Consider the following 21,355-nt stretch of genomic DNA (forward strand, 5'->3'; position numbering starts at 1 on the left):
GACAATTCTTCACTCAAAGGACTGAGAATCTTTGGACTTCTCTTTCTGATGCCTGTGAAGGCCTAGTTGCTTGAAACACCACCTGATAGGGCTTTGCATCTTTCAACTGTTAGGACACACTGTTATGGTGGAGACCAGGGAAAGAAGCTGAGTGCTCAGCACTTGAATAGGGATGGCTGTAAAAGATATCAGGTCTGTCTCACGAATGTTATATTTGCAAGATGTATGAGGATGAGGGAAGAAATAGTGGAGAAAGATAGGAAGTTGGGATGAGGCTTAGTTTGACCCATTGAGCTTAAGGTAGGGAAAAAGAGTAGTAGTGGAGGAGTAAGTGATCTTTGTGACAGAGGTGTCTGTACATTTCTAGGAGATGGGAGCGTGTGTTAAGCAGACAGTTCACATTGTATAAATGGGCTTTTGCTTGTGAAATAAGTATTAACCAGGTTACAAGAGGGAATTCTCACCTCCTTCTCAGAAATAACGACAGAGGTTATCACAGACTCCCCTTGTGGCTTTGGTTCGACCTCCCCCAGTGAAAGATCTGGTCTTTTACAATGCAACATTCCCGAGGACTGCTCTGTATGTGAAGTTCAGAGCTGGGCTAGTAGCTGTGACGTTCCAGCTCTGAGGTGTCAGCTCCCAGCCTAACTGGGAGAACATAGTGCACGTTCCCTTTGAGAGCCTGGAAGAACTTTTGGGTGATTAACTCAGAAGAGGCAAAGTTTTGTTTAAAGTAGAGAGTGCCAGGTGTACTCCATAGGCCAGGCAACGTTTTACACAGAGAAACGGTTAACAATTGCGATCAATGGCCCTTCATCAGAAATGGAAAACTGAGAAAACAAGTGAGTTGTAGATTGCAGAGAGCTCAGGGGGAATGCGACAACAATCTGCGGATGAAGTCAGTTCAGGTGACATAACTGCATTTGGTGCTGGTTAATTGTAGCAGATATCTCTCGACAATCATAACTAGAGGAAGGTGAATGATGGCAGAGAGGAAAATGAAACATGCTGGAACTGTGATGCAGAACAGTGCAGCTGCTGGAGATCTGAAGTAAAACAGAATGCTGGAACACCTTGCCGAGTTGGACAGTATGTACATACAACACTACAGCACAGTACAGTCCCTTTGGCCCATCACATACTGGCCAGTTGGATAGTATCCACATATAACACTGCTGCACAGTACAGTCCCTTCAGCCCATAAATGTCTGCTGACCTTTTCACCTACTCTATGATCAATCAAACCCTTTCCCTCCCAGATAGATCTCCATCTTTCTATCATCTACTATATGTATCTATCCAAGAGTTTCTTAAGTGTCCCTAAAGTAACTGCCTCTACCACCACCCCTGGCAGGGTGTTCCACATGCTCACAACTCTGTAAATAAACTTACCCCTGACATTCCCCCTACACTGTTCTCCAATCACCTTAAAATTAAGCTCCCTCATATTAGCCATTTCCTCCTTTTGAGGGGGGGGGGGGAAGCATCTGGCTGTCCACTCAATCTGTGCCTCTTTTCATATTTATCAAATATCTTTATCTTTATCAAATCACTTCTCATCCTCCTTCTCTCCAAACCAAAAAGCTCTAGTCCTCACCCAACCTATCCTCAATCCAGGTAGCATCCTGGTAAATCTCCTCAGCACCCTCACTTAACTTTCCACTTCCTTCCTATAGTGAGGTGACCATGAACCCAAATATTCCAAGTGTGCTCTAGCCAGGGTTTTATAGAACTGCAGAATTACCTCTATCCCCCATTCAAATGAAGGCCATTACACCTTGTGCCTTCTTCACAGCTCGATCTACCTGTACTGAATACTGTCAGTGTTATAGCTGGACGATCTAATATCAGAACTGGTCAGTTCTGGGAAATGGGTTCGTTGTTCCTCAAGCTTACGTTGGCCTTCTTTGGAAGAAATTCTCTGGAGAAGTAATGTGCTGTAGATAATATGTTGGTGCCGCGTGGTAGCGTAACTGTTACAGCACCAGTGAACTAGATTCTGCCCAGCCTCTGCCTGGAAAGGGTCTGTACACTCTCCTCGTGACCACCTGGGTTTCGTCCGGGTGCACTCATTTCCTCCCACATTCCAAAGATGTACGGGTTAGGAGGTTAATTGGTCACATGGGTGTAGTTGGGCAGCTCGGCTACGTTGGGCCAGAACGGCCTGTTACCCTGTTGTAACTCTAAATAAATAAAAGTGATGTAGAACTGGTGAAAGTATAGAATTTCCAGAAGGCCTTCAATGAAGTGTTAGTCAGTCAGTGGTGCAGTGGCATCAGCATCGGACTTTGGGGTGAGTGGTCCCGGGTTCAGATCTGGCGGGCACCGTGCACGCTTTCCGCCTGTGCTGGGTTGAGCGTCGAGCTAGCAACTCGGGCCGGTAAAACAGGCAAATGCTAAAGAAACAGCAAGGTTGCTGCCCGATGTGCCAGTTATTATTTAATGGTGTATCAAGGGTTATTTTGCAATTAATAGCTAGGGCAGTGATGCACCAAAGTAGGGAGGTTTTGCTTCAGTTTTATAGCGTATTAGTGAGACGACATCTCAAGTACTGTGCACTGTATTGGTCTCCTTGTTGTCAGAGGAATGTCAATGCATCGGAACAGTTCAGAGGCTAATCTTAAGAGCTGGAGGGTCTCTTTATGCAGAGAGGATGTACAAACTGGGCTTGTATCCACTGGAGTTTGGAAAAGTGAGAGGGGCTCAGTTGAGGCGTATGACATTCTGAGGGTGTTGACAGGTGGGTATCGAGGTAGGGATCTGAGAATGGCAGTCAGTGACGGAGCAGGCTGAAGAGACAAGAGTTGCGTCTGCATTGCCTGATTGATCAGAGGAAAAGATATAAGATCTTCGGCATCACGCTGGGCTTCTGCCTGATGTGACCCAGATCTGTAGGCTCTCTTTGTCCCCCTGCTCAGTGATGGTGGATGAGCTTGTTAAACGTACACGGTCTGTCGAACTCGACCCTGGAGTTCAGCTGACCTTTCACACACTTTTACTGGTGCGGAAGGGTTTTTATAACCAGGGATTGATTTGCGGAGATGGAATGCCAGGGCTTCCCTCCTTCAGCCAGGCTGGCTTCAAAGTTTCTGGATGCAGGTTTTGTGACTTCTCTTTAGTGACGGTGAATGAGTGAGTCAACATACAATGGAACCGTATTTTATCTTTGAGCCAGTAGTTAATTAAGGTACGATGATTAGGTACGATGATTAGCTCCAAGAAATCGACTTATAGGTTGCAAAGTCCAATGTTGCTGTTGATGGACAGGTTATTTGTATAGGCCTTCCGTTTTGTTTTTGATTAATTGCTTTGCTCACAGTAGATCATGGGATGTTGTGTAATGCAGGGTGTACCTGCTCAGGGAACCTTAGGAACACAAATTGTAAGTGGGTAGATTTACTTGCTATCTGGGTGACTGATCTTAACCAGGACTCTCCCCTTTCAGCACATTTACTGAGACCTCGCTGATGTCTGAAGTGCACTGGAATCTGATGCAATACAATGTTAAAGAGGCATTTATACAGATGCTTGCACAGACAGGGCACATGGTGCATTTCGGGCAGTTGGGGTTGTGTAGATGGACGTAATGGTAGGTGAGAACACGGTGCTGTCTGATTCGGACTTGGTGACCTGCAGTATTTCATGCTTTGACAAGCAACTGACTGTATGCTGAGCTCAAACTCAATCAGATGTGCTATGTTTGACTTCTCTTAAAAGGCGTCAGAAACGAGTGTAATTTTCAAGAAGTTTTCAAATGACTGGCGGATTATTTGTTATATTAAAGAGAGAATAGGATTTACCAATGTGATCTGGGGCGTAGGACTGATAATTAATTGCAGAGCTGGAGGGGCAGTGAAAATGATAATAAAATAAACTGTAGATGTTGAAAGTCTGAAATGGAAATGGAAAATGCTGGAAACACTCAGCAGGTCAGGCAGTGTCTGTGGAGAAAGAAACAAAATTAACATATCTTGTCAAACATACTTCAGCAGAATGGGAAAAGAAAATGTTTATTTTCATTTGCTGAGAGTGTAGTGAAGCACATAAGGAATCTCTCTAATGGGGTGGGAGTGGGGTAGAGTTGCCATGGTGATTGATGACTAACAAGCCTTTGTACAGCACAGGCAGACACACAGTGGAGACCTGGTGAAGGATTCTCCCCACACTCAGAATACTCATTGGGTGGTACTGTAGCATAGTAGCTAGTCTAACACTTTACAGCAGCCAGGTCTGGGTTCGATTCCCACCGCTGCCTGTAGGGAGTTGGTACGCTCTGCTCATGACTTTGTGGTTCCCATGCATGTTCCAAAAAGATGTAGAGCCAGGGTTAATAAGATGTGGGCATGCTACGCTGGCACTGGAAGCATGGTGACACTTGCGGGTTGGCAAGCACAATCCTTGCTGATTTGAGTTGATGCAAAATACCAACTTCACTCTATGTGTGATGTACATGTGACAAATAAAACTAGTTATTATCTATCCTCTTTATCTTTGTTTTTCTACCCCTCAGGTACTATGGCAATGACAGGAGATTGAATTCAATCTCAATCGTTACAATTGTATAGTTCACTTGAATATTTTTGGCGCGTTCAAATGGAAGTGTATATTTATGATGGGACTGTTCTTATTTGACAAGACTAGCTCTGGATGTTCAAACACATTGTTGAGATGAGGAGGTTCATCTCAATATTCTTAAAACTTCTGAGAACAGAAGGAACCCCCGGAAGTCAACCCAGGATGTCTTTCACAGGGAATGGTAGAGCCCTGGGGAACCAAGCAGAACTGAGGGACCTAGACTTGAAGCACACCTTTTTCTGAAAGTGGCATCACAGGTAGACAGGGTGGGGAAGGAGACGCTGGCCTTAATCAGCCAGGGCACTGAGGGTAGAAGTTGTTAGGTTATGTTGTAGTTGTACAACAGTCACGTGAAAGTGCATTTGGAGTATTGTGTTCCGTTTAGATCAGATTCGGGTTATCATATGCACATCAAGACATTCGGTGCTGGGGGCTGCCCGCCAGTGTCGCCACACATCCTGATGCCAACACTTGGCAAAACAACACACAACACAGCAAAATAGTCCACAACAAACAACAACAGCAAAACAAGCTTCCCGTACACACAGACAGTCCTCCAAGCCTCTGGATCTCCTTAGCATGCAGGGACGTGGCTTTGCAGATCAACAGTTTCACTGAATTGTGTGAGCTAATAGTACTATAAAGGCAATTGTTTGAATGGCCTTGAAAGCGACTTGTTTTATGTTATATTGCAGTCATTAGTTGTATTTACCCCCTGTACCTAATAAAGTGGCCACTGAGTATACTTTCGTGGTCTTCTGCTGCTGTAATCCATCGATGTTCAAGGTGCTGTGCATTCTGAGATGCACTTCTGCCCACCACTGTTGTAATGTGTGGCTATTTGAGTTTCTTTTGAGCCTGAACCAGCATAGCCATTCTCCTCTGACCGCTCTTATTAACAACATGCCTTCGCCCACAGAACTGCCTGTGCGCTGGATTTTTTTAAAAATCATTCTCTGTGAATTAGAGATTGTTGTTGTGTGAAAATCTCTGGAGCTCAGCGGTTTCTGTGAGATACTCAAACCACCCTGTCTGGCACCAGCAATCAGAGTCACTGAGGTCACACTTCCCCATTCTGATGTTTGGTCTGAACAACAACTGAACCTCTTGACCACGTCTGCATGCTTTTAAGCACTGAGTTGCTGCCACATCATTGACTGATTAGATACTTCCATTAGTGAGCAGGTGTATAGGCGTACCTGATAAAGTATGTATTAATAATGCTCCCCAAAATCAGCAAGTGGAGACAATGAAGAAAGGCAGTTGACAGTCATGGTGCAGATAGGGTTGAAGTATGTGTACAGTACGTGCCTGCAGCCCGTTGAATTTATTAACCAGCCCTGCTGCAGTGAGTATTGATCTGCATTCAGCTTTTTAATGAACGTGTCTTTGCTGGTTTGTCAGCGAGGGAAGTGTCCCTTACTGCAGCATCCACACTTGTAAGTCAACAGCTCTGCTAATGAAGCTGCTTGTTCAACTTCTGCTGCCGGGATTTGTATGTAGAGTAACAAAATGCTGGAGGAACTCAGCGGACCAGGCAGCATCCACCGAGAGGAATAAACAGTTGACTTCTACAGTCGAGACCAGCGTTCCCTCTAATTTTCTTTTGCAACTGTGCAGACCAGCCATCGCTCTGAGCAGGGGATTGTTACACGGCCGGCACTTTAAACAATATTCAATATGTATGCTATGAATATTGAGAATGAAATTGAAATATCACATACTTGTGATTTTATTAGCCAGTGTACAATGAATTGCAGTACCACAAAGAATACCTTTCACATTTCATAAACTTTTTTTCTAGCAGTGTCCTATTACAACCGCAAGGCAACGAAGACGATGTGTGCAGGAGCATTCCAGTTCCGCGGGCGTGCGGGGCAGTAATGAAATTAGAGGGAGCAGTGGTCAAGGCTCTTTATCAGGACTGGAAAGGAAAGGGGAAGAAGGCAGAATAAGGAGGTTAGGGAGAGGAAGGAGTACAAGCTGACAGGTGAAATCAGGTGGGGGGAAGATGGGTGGAGGAAGGGGAATAAAGTGAGAGGTGCTGGGAGGTGATAGGTGAAAGGTTAAAAGGCTGAGGCAGAAGAAATATGATTGGAGGAGAATGGACCAAGGGAGAAAGGGTAGGAGGGGGCCTTCACAGGGAGGTGATAGACAGGTAAAGAGATGAGAAGAGATAAGAAAGGAGCCAGAACGGGGAATGGAAAAAGCAAGAAGGGGAGAAACCAATATTCGTGCTCCCAGATTGGTGGCTGCCCAGACGGAATATGACGTGTTGCAGCTCCAATATGAGAATGGCCTCATCGTGACAGTAGGGGAGGCTATGGACCGACGTGGGGTCATTATGGGATTGGGGAGTGGAATTAGTGGTTGGCCTGCAGGAAGCCTTGCCTGCTGCAGACAGAGCAAAGGTACCCGACAATGCAGACTCCCCACAGCTCCCCATGAGATGCTGCTTGACTTGCTGAGCTGCTCCAGCATTTTGTGTGTGTTGTCCTGGACTTCCAGCATCTGCAGAACCTCTTGTGTTTGTGATTTGTTTGCTCGCTGGTGCTGGGTGACTTCACTGACTGAATAGAATTCTTGCTCCGGTTGTCAATTCTGTGGCGGGCTTTTGGTTCTGCGGTGTTGTGATCTATTTTCACTGAGTATATTGGAGAGACAGCAAGAATTTCCTTCTCATGTCTTGTGTGGGAAAATAAATCACCATTGCTTCAAACTTTCTGAAAATAGTTTTTTTTTGTTATCATTAATTCCAGTTTTAGAAAGTATTGCTTGGCACAGAGGAGGCAGAGAGGGTGCAGACACTGGAATCTGAGGCAACTCACAAGATGCTGGAGGAACTCAATAGGTGAGGGAGCCATGCAGTTGTGCACGTAAACCATATATGGACGTGTCTGACCCTGCAAGTTCCACCAACACGCTCATGTTGTGTACTGCCAGGCTATCGATGAGACTGTTTGACCCACTTGTGCTGGTTGACTTTTACCGATACAAAGATCACTGAGGTTGCAGCATAATGTTGCTACAAAGCATTGTGTAGAAGATGGCATAGTTAGCACATCGCTTTATAGTGATCACAGACTGGGCTTCGATACCAACTGCTGTCTGTAAAGAGTTTGCACACTCCCCCATGACCTCGTGGGTTTCCTTCCACATTCCAAGGGTGTACACTTTGGGGTTAGTGAGCTTGTAGGCATGCTACGTTGGTGCTGGGAGCGTGCTGACATTTGCAGGCTGCCCCCAGCACAAGTGACGCAGATGAAACATTTCACTATATGTTTGGAAGTTTTGATGTACATGTGACAAAAAAAGGCTTTTGAAATGTCATGTGCATTCATTTAATGCATCCTAAATGCATTCTTATTCCCCTTGAAAGTACTGTTAGATTCCATATTTTGTAAATCATTGGGCAGTGGATATTCTTTCCAAGTTTTTTTTGCTTCTATTTCATTCCAGCATTCCAGTAATCTCTATAAGGAATTCTGATGGAAAATTCATCAGAAGCCTACTTCTGGCCTTGGTAAGGCAGGAATGCTGCTGCCTTTACTATCAAAAGTTATAAAATGATCACGGCCAAGTTCTCATTTCAACTTATTGGCTCTGCTGTTCTGCAGAAAGAAGACAGGGCTTGTATTTATCCAACAGTCCGGGTTTCAGAATGGATCGGTGCTTTCCAAACGCTTGAGTGAGTTTGCACAGTTGTTACTGCTGCAGGAGACGCATGATGTACTTGTGTTATAAAACCAATGATAAATTGCCAGATTCTTATTTCAACTCATGTTGATTGATCCAGCCTGCAGAAGTTAATGAGAATTGGAAGAATTGTTTTATCAAGTAATACAAGAGATCTCAAGATAATCGGCAAAGACACAGGAAAGGAGATGAGAATTTGATTTAGCCAATTAACTATTCTTTCTGAATCCATCTTTTACAGTCATAATCATAGAGTTATACAACATAGAAATGAACCCTTTGGGCCATCGCATCCATACTAACTATTACATTTATCTGTACCAATCCCACTTGCCCATAGCCTTCTATGCATTGGTGGGGGGGGGGGGGGTTCAAGCATTTATCTAAATGCTCACTGAATGTTGTGAGAATATCCATAGTAAGTGTTAATAACCAGGTGTTACTGTGGAATATACAGTGGTGCTAGAAAGTTTGTGATCCCTGTGGGATTATCTCCTATTTCTGCATAAATATGATTTAAAAAGTGATCAGATCTTTACATATTAAAACTAGATAAAGAGAACCCAATTAAATAAATAACACAAGAATGTTATACTTGTTCATTTATTTATTGAGGAAAATGATCCAATATTACATGTATTTGTTGGAAAAAGTATGTCAACCTTTTCTTTCAGTGGTGTGAGTCCCTTGTACAGCAATAGCTTCAACCAAACGTTTCCGGTAACTGTTGATCAGTTCTGCACATCGGCTTGGAGGAATTTTAGGCCATTCCTCCGTACAAAACTGCTTCAACTCTGGGATGCTGGTGGGCTTCCCTGCATGAACTGCTTTCTTCAGGTCTTTCCACAGCATTTCTATAGGATTAAGCTCCTATAGATTTTGACTCAAACATTCCAAAACACAGATTTTCTTCTTTTTAAACCATTCTGTTGTTGTCTTTTGGATCATTGTCTTGTTGCTTATTCAACTTCTATTAAGTTTCAGTTGATGGGCTGCTCCCGTGACATTCTCTTGTAAAATGTCTTGATGCAATTTTGAATTCATAGTTCCCTCAATGATCACAGGCTGTCCAGGCCCTGAGGCAGCAAAGCAGCCACAAACCATGATGTTCCTTCCACCGTGCTTCACAGTTGGGATGAGGTTTTGGTGCTGGTGTGCAGTGCACTTTCTCTTCCAAATATAGCAATGTGCATTTCTGCCCAAAAAAAGTTCAACATTTGTCAGATTGGACAGATGAGTCCAATGAACATTGTCGGAAAGCGTTGTAGAACATCCATGTGGTCTTTTGCAAACTTGAGATGTGCAGCAATGTTTATTTTTGGAGAGTAGCAGTTTCCACTGTGGTGTCCTTCCATGAACACCATTCTTGTTCAGTGCTTTTCTTATAGTGGACACATGAACAGCGACTTCCACAATTCTAGAGATTTCTGCAGGACCTTTACTGTTGCCCTTGGGTTCTTTTTCACCCCCTTCAGCATTTTCTGTTGTGCTCTTGGTTTGATCTTTGCAGGACGCCCATTCCTAGGGCGAGTAGCAACGGTACTGAATTTGTGGACAGTTTCTCTTACTGTGGACTGATGAACACTCAGGTCCTTAGAAATGCTTTTGTACCTTTTCCAGCTTCATGCATCTCTACAATTATCCTTCTAAGGTCCTCTGAAAGTTGTTTTGATTGAGGCATGGTGCACATAAAGAGATCTTTCATGAGAAGAGCAGGCTTTGTCAGTAACCTGACTTTGTCTTCTTTGTAGGGCAGGGCTCCTCTACAACCCACATCCCCAATCTCATCTCATTTGAGTGGAACACCTGTCTCCAAATAGCTTTTGTAGGAGGCATTTCCCCAGATGTACACATACCTATTCCAACAAATACATGTAATATTGGATCATTTTTCTCAATGAATAAATGAACAAGTGTCATGGTTTTTTTGTGCTATTTATTTAATTGGATTCTCTCTATCTAGTTTTAGGACTTGCGTGAAGATCTGTTCACATTTTCAGTCATACTTATGCAGAAACTACACCACTGGATGTAGTTTGAGTTTCAATAATGAGTGTTAATTGTATATAGAGGGTGCTGAAAGGTAAATTGGGGACCGATAGAGAAGTAAGACTAAATGAAGAAGTGGGATCTCCCTGTAACCACTCATTTTAATTCCACTTCCCATTCTCATTCTGATATGTCAATCCATGGCCGCCTCTACTGTTGAAGTGAGGCCACACTCAGGTTGGAAGAGCAACACCTTGTATTCTGTCCGAATAGCCTCCAACCCGATGGCATGAACACCAATTTCTCAAACCTCCAGTAATGGCCCCGCCCCTCTCTCCTTCACCATTCCCCATCCCCTTTTCCCTCTCTCACCTCATCTCCTTACCTGCCCATTGCCTCCCTTTGATGCTCCTTTTCTTTCTTTCTTTTCTTTTTCTTCTTCCATGGCCTTCCGTTCTCTCCTATCGGACTCTCCCTTCTCCAGCCCTGTATCTCTTTCACCAATCAAGTTCCCAGCTCTTAACTTCACCCCTCCCCCTTCAGGTTTCACCTCTCACCTTGTGCTTCTCTCCCCCTGCCCCCACCTTGACTACTCCTCATCATTTTTTCTCCAGTCCTGCCAAAGGGTCTCGGCCTGAAACCTTGACTGTACTTTTTTCCATAGATGCTGCCTGGCCTGCTGATTTCCTCCAGCAGTTTGTGTGTGTTGCTATCAAACAAAGCTAGATTCAATGCTACCTTCCTCTTCTGGCCGAACATGCCATTATTTGACAGAATTGTGTAACCTTGTACTAAAAACAGCATATATGTGGTAGGAAATGATGTGGAGGACTTACTGAGCTGTGCTAGAATAACTGCATTAATTATGAAATAGAAGCAACTACTTCTGTGGCCAAGACCCATGAAATATTATCTGCAGTACCCTGAATAAGGTAGGTGATCTTGTAGTGTAGTTAGAGATTGGCAGGTATTATGCTGTGGGTATCACTGAGTCACGGCTGAAAGAAGATCATAATTGGAAGCTTATAATACCTAATGAGACACCTTGTATCGAAATGGCAGGTAGGCAGGGGGAGTGGAGTAGCTCTGTTAGTAAAATATGAATTCAAATCCTTAGAAAGAGGTGACATAGGATCAGATGATGCAGTAAAGAAACCAGAGTTAACTCCAGAATAGAGTTATGTTCAGGCCCCTAAACAGTGGCCAGGATATAGGATATAAATTTCAAGGGGAAACAGAAAAGACTTGTAATAAGGACAATATTAAGACAGTCACGGGGATTTCTGTATGCAGATAGATTAGGGAAGATCACGTGGTGCTGGAGCCCAAGAGAAGGGATTTGTAGAATGCCTACAAGATGGTTTTTTACAGTAGCTTGTGGTTGAGCCCATTAGGGGAAAGGCAATTCTTGATTGGGTAATGAACCAGATTTGATTGGGGAGCTGAAGGTAAAGGCCGTGGGATGCTGTGATCATAATTCACTCTGCAGTTTGAAAGGGAGAAGGTGAAGTCAGTTGCATCAATATTACAGAGGAGTAAATGGAGTTACAGAGGTGTGAGAGAGGAGCTGGCCAAAGTTGATTGGAAGGGGAACACTATCAGGGGTGACAGAGGAATAGCAATGGCAGGAGTTTCTGAGGACAATTTGGAAGATGCAGGATAGATGCATCACTAAGAAGAAAAGGGGAAAATAGCGCAACTGTGGTTGACAAGGGAAGTCAAATATAGCATAAAAGCAAAAGAGAGGGCATATAATATAGCAACAATCAGTGGGAAGTTAGAGGATTGGGAAACTTTTTTAGAAACCAATAGAAGACAACGAAAAAAGTCAAAAGGAGAGAAAAGAAGAAATGAAGGTAAACTAGCCAATAATATCAAAAAGGATACCAAAATTTATTTCAGATATATGAAGAGAGTTGAGAGTGGATAATGGGGACAAAGAAATGGCAGACGGACTTAATATGTATTTTGCTTTAGTCTTCAGTGTGGAAGACAAGAGCAATATGCCACAAATTCAAGAGCACCTGAGGGCAGAAGTAAGCGTAGTTGCTTTTAGTAATGAGAAGATGCTTCAGAAGCTGGAAGTTCTGAAGGTAGCTAAGTCACCTAGACTAGGTGGACTACACCTCAGGTTTCTGAAAGAAGTAGCTGAATAGATTGTGGAGGCATTAGTAATGAACTTTCAGGAAACACTAGATCCTGAAATTGTTCCAAAGGACTGGAAAATGACAATTGTCACTTCATTCTTTAAGAAGGGAGGAAGGCGGCAGAAAGGAAACTATGAGCCAGTTAGGCTGACTTCAGTGATTGGGAAGATTTTGGATTCCATTATTAAGGATGAGGTTTCAGGGTACTTGGAGATGCATGATAACGTAGGCCAAAGTCAACATGGTTTCCTTAAGGCGATATCTTGCCTGACATATGTTGGAATTATTTGAGGAAATAACAGGCAGAATAGACAAAGGAGTGTCGGTAGATACTGTTTACCTAGCTTTTCAGAAGGGCCTTGACGAGATGCCACACACAAGGCTGCTTAACAAGAGCCTACGGTATTACAGGAAAGATACAAGCCTGGATAGAGGCAAACAATGGGAAGAAAAGGGGCCTGTTCTGGTTGGCAAGTGGTGTTCTTCAGGGTTTGGTATTGGGACTGCTTCTTTTCAGATTGTATCTCAATGACATGGATGATGGAATTGATGGCTTTGTGACCAAGTTTTCAGATGATGCAAATGTAAGTGGAGGGCCAGGTAGATTTGAGGAAGCAGGGAGTCAGAAGAAGGACTTCGACAGATTTGGAGAATTTACAAAGAAGTAGCAGATGGAATATAGTGGATGGAAGTGTATTATCCCGCACTTTTGTAGGAATACAGGTGTAGAGCACTTTTTAAATGGGAAGTGTAATGTTTTGTAGCATGTGGTCTAATTTACATATTTTTACATGTAACCCATAATGAATTATATAAACCACAAAGAATGTATATATTTATAATATTATTCAACTAGTAAATACACCGCAGGAAGAAATTTCAAAACCCAGAGGTGCAAAGGGACTTGGGATCAACACACACAAAATGCTGGAGTGACTCAGCGGGCCAGGTAGCAGCTAGAAAAAGAGTACAGTCGACATTTTGGGCCAAAACCCTTCGGCTGGGTGCTTTTCCTAGACACTACCTGGCCTGCTGAGTTCCTCCTGCGTTTGGTGTGTGTTGCTTGGATTTCCAGCATCTGCAGATCTTCTCTTGTTTGTGAAGGAGTCCTTGTGTGAGATTCCCTAAAGGTTAACTTGCAGGTTGAGTTGGCAAGAAAGGCAAATACAATGTTAGCGTGCGTTTCGGAGGGACTAGGATATAAGTGCAAGGATGTGATGCTGAAGCTTTATATGGCATTGTCCAGACTGCACGTGGAGTACTCTGAGCAGTTTTGGGCCCCTTATCTTTGAAAGGAATCTAAGAAAGAAGGTGCTGATATTGGAGCAAGCTCTGTGGAGTTTCATGAGAATGATTCTGGGAATTAAAGGGTTAACATGCGGATGGTTTGATCGCTCTGAGTCTGTACTCACAGGAGCTTAGAAAAATGAGGGAGGGTTCTCATCGAAATCAATTGAAAATTCAATGGCCTAGACAGTGAAGAGGACGTTTCCTATAGTCAATGAGTCTAGGACCAGAAGGCACAGCCTCAGAATAGAGGGAGATCCATCTACAGCAGAGATGGGAAGGACTTTCTTTAGCTAGAGGGTGGTTAATCTGTGGAATTCATTGGGTACATTTAAAGTGGTGATTGATAGGTTCTTTGTTAGTCAGGGCATCAAAGGTTACCAGGAGAAGGCAGAAGGATATGGTTGAGAGAGATAATAATGGTGGAGCAGACTTGATGGGCCAAGTGGCCTAATTCTGTTCCTACAGTATGTCTTATCATCTCCTGATTGCAAAGAGGTGAAGCTAACTAACCTAGCTTCCAGTTCTTCATTGTATGATACTATCAAGCTATCTTGACTACATACACTGCTTGATACAGTATACTATCCAGTTAACAAGTGTGTTGGCTCATTGAAGGGTCAGTGTGGGAAAGGCAAACAGCCTTAACTTCCTGGCTGCCAGTATGTCCTGGAGCGAGCGCTGATTTCACATCGTGTAAGACAGTGATGATAAGCCTGATTCTGATCCAGTGCCTCTTGATGACATACAGTAGCTTGTGTTTCCATGTGTCACTTGTTCTTGGTGTGGCTTGCACGAGGTTTTGAGGGTGATGTTCCTGTGCTGCACTCTGCTGCATAATGTAAGAATGGAGAAGTGATTTCTGACTGAATTGAACATCTATCAATTTATTAAAACATTCATTTCATCTTGTGTAAAATTGTCTCAGTGGTATATCCTCTCCTCCCTGTCACTGTGACACCAGAACTGGAAGCCAATGGGGGATGTCCAATCTATCGAGGCTTTTCTTGTCTAGCTGACTGGCCCTGGTCCGGTGTGGTCTTTGGCTTTCCAAGCCCGTGGGGGCGGATTAGAGAGTGCAGGTAGAGAGGTGAGCTAGGTTACTCCAGTAAATGAATAAAGAGGGCTGGGGAAGGGAACGAAATAAGGTTGATAGAGTCATGGAACACTACAGCACAGAAACAGGCCTTTTGGCCCATCAAGTCCATGCCAAACTAGTCCCATCGATCTGCACCCGACCCATGACAATCTCTATCCATGTACCTAACTAAATTTATAGTCATGAGAGTTGTGTAAGAATCCACACCTCCAACCATAATGTCCGTTCCTGTACAATGGATCGGGTTTCGGAGGTGCTCCAATTCACAGTGCTGTTTGTTCACAGATGTGGCAGTGGTGGAGATGACGGACCCGTACTGTCACTCCTCACTCTTCTATCACCTTGGTGTGCGGGAGAGTTTCAGCATGATCAACAACGTCATCCTTTGCTGCGATAGCAATCTGACAACGCTGCAGTCGCTGCAGGTAAGGGGTCCAGGTAACTCCACCAACCCGTGAAAACTCTTCCGTTCTCTCTCACCGCCACCCTCCAGCTGTACACGAGAACTTGGGATCGCTATATTCCTTGTGTGCGTTCTTCAGCCTGAAACGTTCACTTTGTTTCCCTCGCTACAGATGCAGACTGTCCTGCCGAGTGTTTCCGTAGTTTCCTTCCCCGGGGCCAAGGGACGTGGGCAAGGATTGTGTTAAAGTTCTCAAAGTGGGATGAGTCAGCCTATGTTGAGAGAATAATTGTTACTGATAATTAATGGAAGGCCCTCTCAATCCAGGTGGTAAACTACATATAAAATTACCTCCTTGATGCTGGCCCCTTTGGGTACGTGAGTCTGAAGCAATAAAATCAGATCCCCTTGCACCCGAGGTTATAATTCTCCAGTTCTGTTTGTTTATTTAAAGGAATAGGGTGGCATCGGGTCCTGCCAACTCAATGAGCCTGCGCCACCCTATTACACCCACGTGACCAATTAACTGGTACCTCTTTGGACTGTGGGAGGAAGCTAGAGCACCCAGAGGAAACCCACGTGGTCACGGGGAGAACTTCCAATCTCCTTACAGGCCGCGGCATGACTGAACCCTGGCGGGTGATCGCTTGCGCTGTGAAGCGTGGCGCCAACCACTATGCTACCATACCACGCCAAATTGAAATTTACATTTTCCCTCATTCTGCTTTTGATGCCCTATGGCCAGCCCCTCCCTGCCCACCATTCCGAGCTGAGAGGTGCCAATTCCGGACCCACTTTAGGCTGCCCCCTGAACCAGCCAGGAAGATCTTCACAATACTGAGCTCTTTCTATGGTCAAAGGGCTTGGTCTCCACCTTCAACCTCGAGACTGCGGAGAATGAACGCTGAGTGAGGGGATGGACAAGCCACTTCGACATCCTGCCAACCAGACTGAGAACCTATTTTATGCACTGAATGTGATTCTCTCCATGATCAAGTGTTCTTTGATTAGCATATTGAAAGGCGAGGACCAGACCTAATTCTCCATCACGAATCAAACCTTTGACAGTCTAAGGTCAGAGTTGGTTGGTGCTGCATACAGAGATGCCATAACTTTCTGAATCGCCCCACCTTCAGATTGTCTGATTTTAAAAAATATTCTGGTCCACTGATCTGCCTGAGATGCCGTCCCACCCTCAGTATCATTGATAGTATCCTAGTGACTCTCATACGAATCAGTCCAGTCCAATTTCCGCCCTCACCTGGTCAGAACCTGCTGCTGTGTTGAGGCTGTGTGTGTTTTTCCTATTTTTCTCAGAGACTCAGCAAGGCAGCAGGCCCCTCTTCCCAATGAGCCCTAGCCTCCCAGTTACACCCATGCACCAATTAATTTGCCAGTTGTCTTTTGGACTGCACAAGGAAAACCGAAGCACTCGAAGGAACCAAACGTGGTCACGGGTGAGAATGCACCAACTCCTTCCCGGCAGTGGTGGAAACTGAAGCTGGGTCGTTAGTGTGTGCTTTCCATGATGCTCCCCCCAAAAATAAGGTGCAGTCTCCCTTCAGAGCTCCAGTCATTGGCCAATCCCCTTCTTCAGCCAGATTCCCATCCCCCCACGGCTGAAGGTTTATTACTTCCCTCATGGACACCGTTAACCCAAAGGCTTGAGAAATAGGAAGTGGCTTATTGAGAAGTGACAATTGCAAGTGTTGGATTAGACAGGCAGATGACAGAGCAGTAATTCCCCCACACACCTCTACACTTGCACCAAGTGACTTGCCTTCATTGTCATTTTGAGTTCATTGGAGCATCTTACCCAATACCTGACACTTCACACTGGTCCCTTCCTTGCTTCCTGACTCTCCACCTTTATTCTTGTTATCACTTGTCTTGGTTCTGGTTCTGTCCTGGCATCCTGTTTATCATAGTGCTTAGAGGGATGGGTGAGTCCCTCCCATCAAACGTTAGCTCAATCACACCCACAGGCCACACTGCCTGTTCCCAACCCCATCCCCTTTCACCCCACAACTCAACTCTTCAACTAAGGTGAAGGAAGAATCACCTCCTCTTGCCTTCTTCTTTTCCTGGGTATCTGCACAGAATCTGCAAACTTTCGTTTGCCTTTTGGCTGGCCAGCTCATATTCCCTATCTGTAAAAAGTACAAACGCCTTTTCAAGCTCTCTGATCTGACGTACCCAAGGAAATGAAACCATTTTTCTGAATGGTGACCTTGTGTAGGGACCTTGTCTGTATTTCCAGCCCAAACTAAGACAGCAGCATTGTCTGTTATTCTGCAGTTACACACAAGCAGACACTCTGCAGTTATTGTAATTCAGTATTTCCATTCACATGACGGTTTGATACATACCAATCAATACAACTTGATCAGATTAGCCTCAAGTGTTTCTTACAGCAGGGGTTCTAAACCTGTGGTCCACGGACCCCTCTTAATGGTCAGAGTCCACGGCATAACAAAGGGCTTACAATTCCCAACCTGGAAGTGCTACTGAAATGTCCCAACTCCAGCCTCCAATTCTTCAATTGTAGAAATTAGCACTTATTTTCCACATAAACATGAGTCCATTATGTATCATTTCATAATGATCTAATAAAGTCCCAAAAAAGTACTAACAGCCAAGTAACTAATTTTTGAAATTTAATCATAACTGTAATGAGATAAATGTGGCAACCAGGTTTTGCACAGCAGTGGATGAGGAATCTTGTTGATGATGACAGGAATTGGAATTTAGTACTTCTGTTAGCTTAACCGACTATTATATAACTGACTTTGAGTTATTTTTTACAATGCTAAGGGCTAAGCAACAGCCATCTTCAAACAGTGCCATGGGATCTGAATGACACCCAGCCCCTGTACGAGACCTGAGTACCCAACGTAAGCTGACACTTAGCAGTTCCATCCAAATGGAAACGGGCCTTTTGGCCCACCATCAACACCCATTTATACAATCCCTACATTGATCCCATCTTATTGTCTCCGCATTCCCCCCCCCACCCCCCAATATGTACACACTGACTGTAACCTACTGATCAGCATGCTTTTGGGGGGTGTGAAAACTGGACCGTTCAGTGGGAACCATGTGGCCCCTGGGAGAATGTGCAACTGCCTTCCCTCTGCACAGATGCTGCCTGACCCACTGAGAATCTCTGGCATTTCCTCCGTTGTTCTAAACCAACCTGTTCTGCAATGTGCCTCCACTCCTCTGTAAGCCGTGTGGCACAGTAAAGGATGACGGCCCTGTTGGTGTTTAGCCTCAAGGCCATTCCAAGAGTGGTTTGCATGCTGGATGGATCCACTGTATTGCTATCACAGCCATCCCCATCCATGGTTCCCGTGATCTCTCTGACGATTTTGGCACCGATTTGTCGTCCACAAAAGGGGTGTTACGTTGAAGTTGTACAAGATCTTGATTAAGGCCAAAATCGGAGTATTATGTGCAGTTCTACTCACCTACCTACAGGAGAGGTATCAGTAAGCTTGAGGGGGTATAGACAAAATTTCCAAGAACCTGAGATGTGGGGAAGGGTTGAAAAGGTTAGGATAGTATTCCCTGGAATGAGGAGAGATTTGACAGAAATGTAAGGGGTATAGAGAGGCTTTTTCTGCTGAGGTTGAGTGAGACTAGAACTAGAGGTCACAGGTTAAAGGTGAAATATTTAAGGGGAACCTGAGGGGGAGCTTTTCCACTCAGGGGGTGGTGAGAGTGAGCAATGAGCTGCCAGCAGAAGTGGTGGCAGCTTCGATTTTAACGCTTAAGAGAAATTTGGATGGATGAGAGGGGTATGAGGGCTATGATGGAACTAAGCAGATAAGCAATTTGGTAATGACAGGCCTGTTTCTGTCCTGTAGTGCTTTAAGACCCTACATCATTGTGGGACCTGAACTGGTGGAGGAGGAACGTGGAATCACAAACTCTGAAGGATTCGAGGCCATCCCTTGGCATCAGTGGAGCCCGGCTTCCACAAGCTTATTTACTGCTGCTGTTCATGATCGGGGGAAGTGTAGATATCTTTCCTGCGGCTGTGACCGAACAGATAACTCTGATGCCCTTCCCATCTTATACTTCGAAGTTCTGTCTAGATTATGTTTTTAATGCAAAAAAAAAGGAACAGCTGGCGGAAGTCAGCGGGTCAGGTAGCAGCTGTGGACGGAAATGGAGGGTCAACATTTTGTGCTGGGATGAGCAGTTTCAACTGAAATACCAGCAGCCCCTGACAACATCTGCAGTCTTTACGTCTCTCTGGATATTCTTAATGATTTTTCTTTTCCTGTTTTATTTGCAGGAGATCGTTTGCCAGAAAAACATGGTACGTGTGTTTGACAACTATCCAGGATGAGTACGGGTGACCGTTGTCGGTTTCATCCACATTAACAAATACATTGGTTTGGGGATAGAACACCAACGGTGAAATGAAAAGCAACCCAGTGTGAGCCTCACTCGATACTCTGAATGGCTGCTGGTCCGCTTCAGCAGCCTGTGTGTGGGACGGATATTGTCACTGGTTTATGGGGCGGGGGGGGGGGGGGGGGTCACACAGTGCAGAATTTGCTCTCTAACTAATCTTCTGCACTGGGAGTGTGTGGAGCTCATCTTGTATCCAACAGAATTTAAAGTTAGGCAGCTTTGATCTTTGTTCACCCATCATGTGCATGCACTGGGATTGCTTAATAGGGTAGCGTTGGATGAAGGTGGCTCTGTCTAAACTGTACACAGTCTCTCATTTGGGCTTCTGCCCCCGTCGTTAACGAGCTGAAATTCTAACGATGCATCCACACGTGCTGAACGCAGGATCTCAGAGGCTCTGTCTCAGGGTTACGGGGGGAGGGGGTGACGTGTATGAAACCCACTGGGAAGAAGAGGAGCATTTAAGGCACATGGTCTTCCTCATCCTGCCTTCAGTGTCAGATGGGCATGAGTGGGTACAGGGAATCTTCTGACCTAATTCAGGACTGTGAGTCGACCATTTCCTAGACCAAATACTGATCAGTGATGAGGAGATCTTAAGAAATATGAGAATAACTATCAGTAATGGGATAATTTATCAGCTACTGGTTACAAAAACACTCCTTTTATGTGAAACCAGGAAACATGATACGCCTCATTGTTATGATTCCTTCCATATATTGGAAGGAAATGCCGCATATCAGATGTGAATCCTCTGCAGGCTGGGATTGGTGTTTCTTGTTGTGATCCAATTTGAACAGCCTGGCTGAGCATCTGGCACACTTCAAAGGTTGTGGAGGATCATGTACAATTCAACAGAGAGCAGTTTTGGTTTGTAGGACTGCTCACTGAGTGGTTACTCGTGTGACTAGTTGGACAGAACCAAGACCACCAAGGTGATGCTGGTGAAAAAACAGTGACGCTTTGCAGGCAGCGTACAAAATTTCTAAATGTACTTCTGATCTACCTTCACTGCAGCCTGTAACTTCCTTTTAAGTGATGTCCTTTTGAACAGTCTTAACGAACTAGCAATTTCACAAACTTCTGGAGGACTTGGCCAGTTTAATTCTCAAATACACAGATACGGCACATTTTAGCAGATGAAAGTACATCGTCTTGGCTGTAGGAAGGGGAGGAGTGGAGGTCTCCAAGCTTGACTAGAGCACCAAGGTATGAAACTTGCTCTACCCAGTATCTTGTTAGCAAATATACTGTTGCTGGAGAACAAGACTGAGGACCTAGGGGCAGGAATGCTGCATTCTCTGTTTCACGGAGACATGGATAACTCAAGACACGCTGGGTTCGATGATCAGGTCCAAGAGCTTCTCAATATACGGGATGGACTAGACTGCTGATTCAGGGGGGTGAATCTATAGAAAGCATGTAGCCCAGACGGGGTACCTGGCTTGGGTACTAAAGACGTGCTGATCAATTGGCTGGAGTGTTCACTGATATCTTTAACCTCTCACTTCGACAATCTGAGGTACCCAGCTGCTTCAAGCAGGCTTCAATTATACGGGTGCCTGAGAAGAACATGGCAGCCTGCCTCAATGACTATTACTTGCATCCACTGTGATGAAGTGTTTTGAGAGGTTGGTGATGGAAACATATCAACTCCTTCCTAAGAAGCAACGTGGATCTGCCCCAATCTGCCTACCGTCACGTCAGGTCAACAACCGGATGCCATTTCATTGG

The 21,355-nt window shown here is 44.6% G+C and overlaps 1 protein-coding gene across 2 annotated transcripts in view; it reads left to right on the forward strand.

Moving 5' to 3' along the window:
• LOC132383398 (mitogen-activated protein kinase kinase kinase 5-like) overlaps window positions 1–21,355 on the forward strand; it is a 195,583-nt gene that overhangs the window by 9,181 nt on the left and 165,047 nt on the right. For both annotated transcript variants that reach the window (XR_009508658.1, XM_059954299.1), the window contains exons 2-3: window positions 15,079–15,218; window positions 19,500–19,523. Coding sequence is in view for 1 of the 2 variants with exons in the window: in XM_059954299.1 (XP_059810282.1) it covers window positions 15,079–15,218; window positions 19,500–19,523 (164 nt within the window). In the remaining variant the exon portion in view is untranslated. The remainder of the gene's footprint in view (window positions 1–15,078; window positions 15,219–19,499; window positions 19,524–21,355) is intronic.

This window comes from Hypanus sabinus, chromosome 30, assembly GCF_030144855.1.
Source record: "Hypanus sabinus isolate sHypSab1 chromosome 30, sHypSab1.hap1, whole genome shotgun sequence".
Taxonomy (NCBI): Eukaryota; Metazoa; Chordata; class Chondrichthyes; order Myliobatiformes; family Dasyatidae; genus Hypanus; species Hypanus sabinus.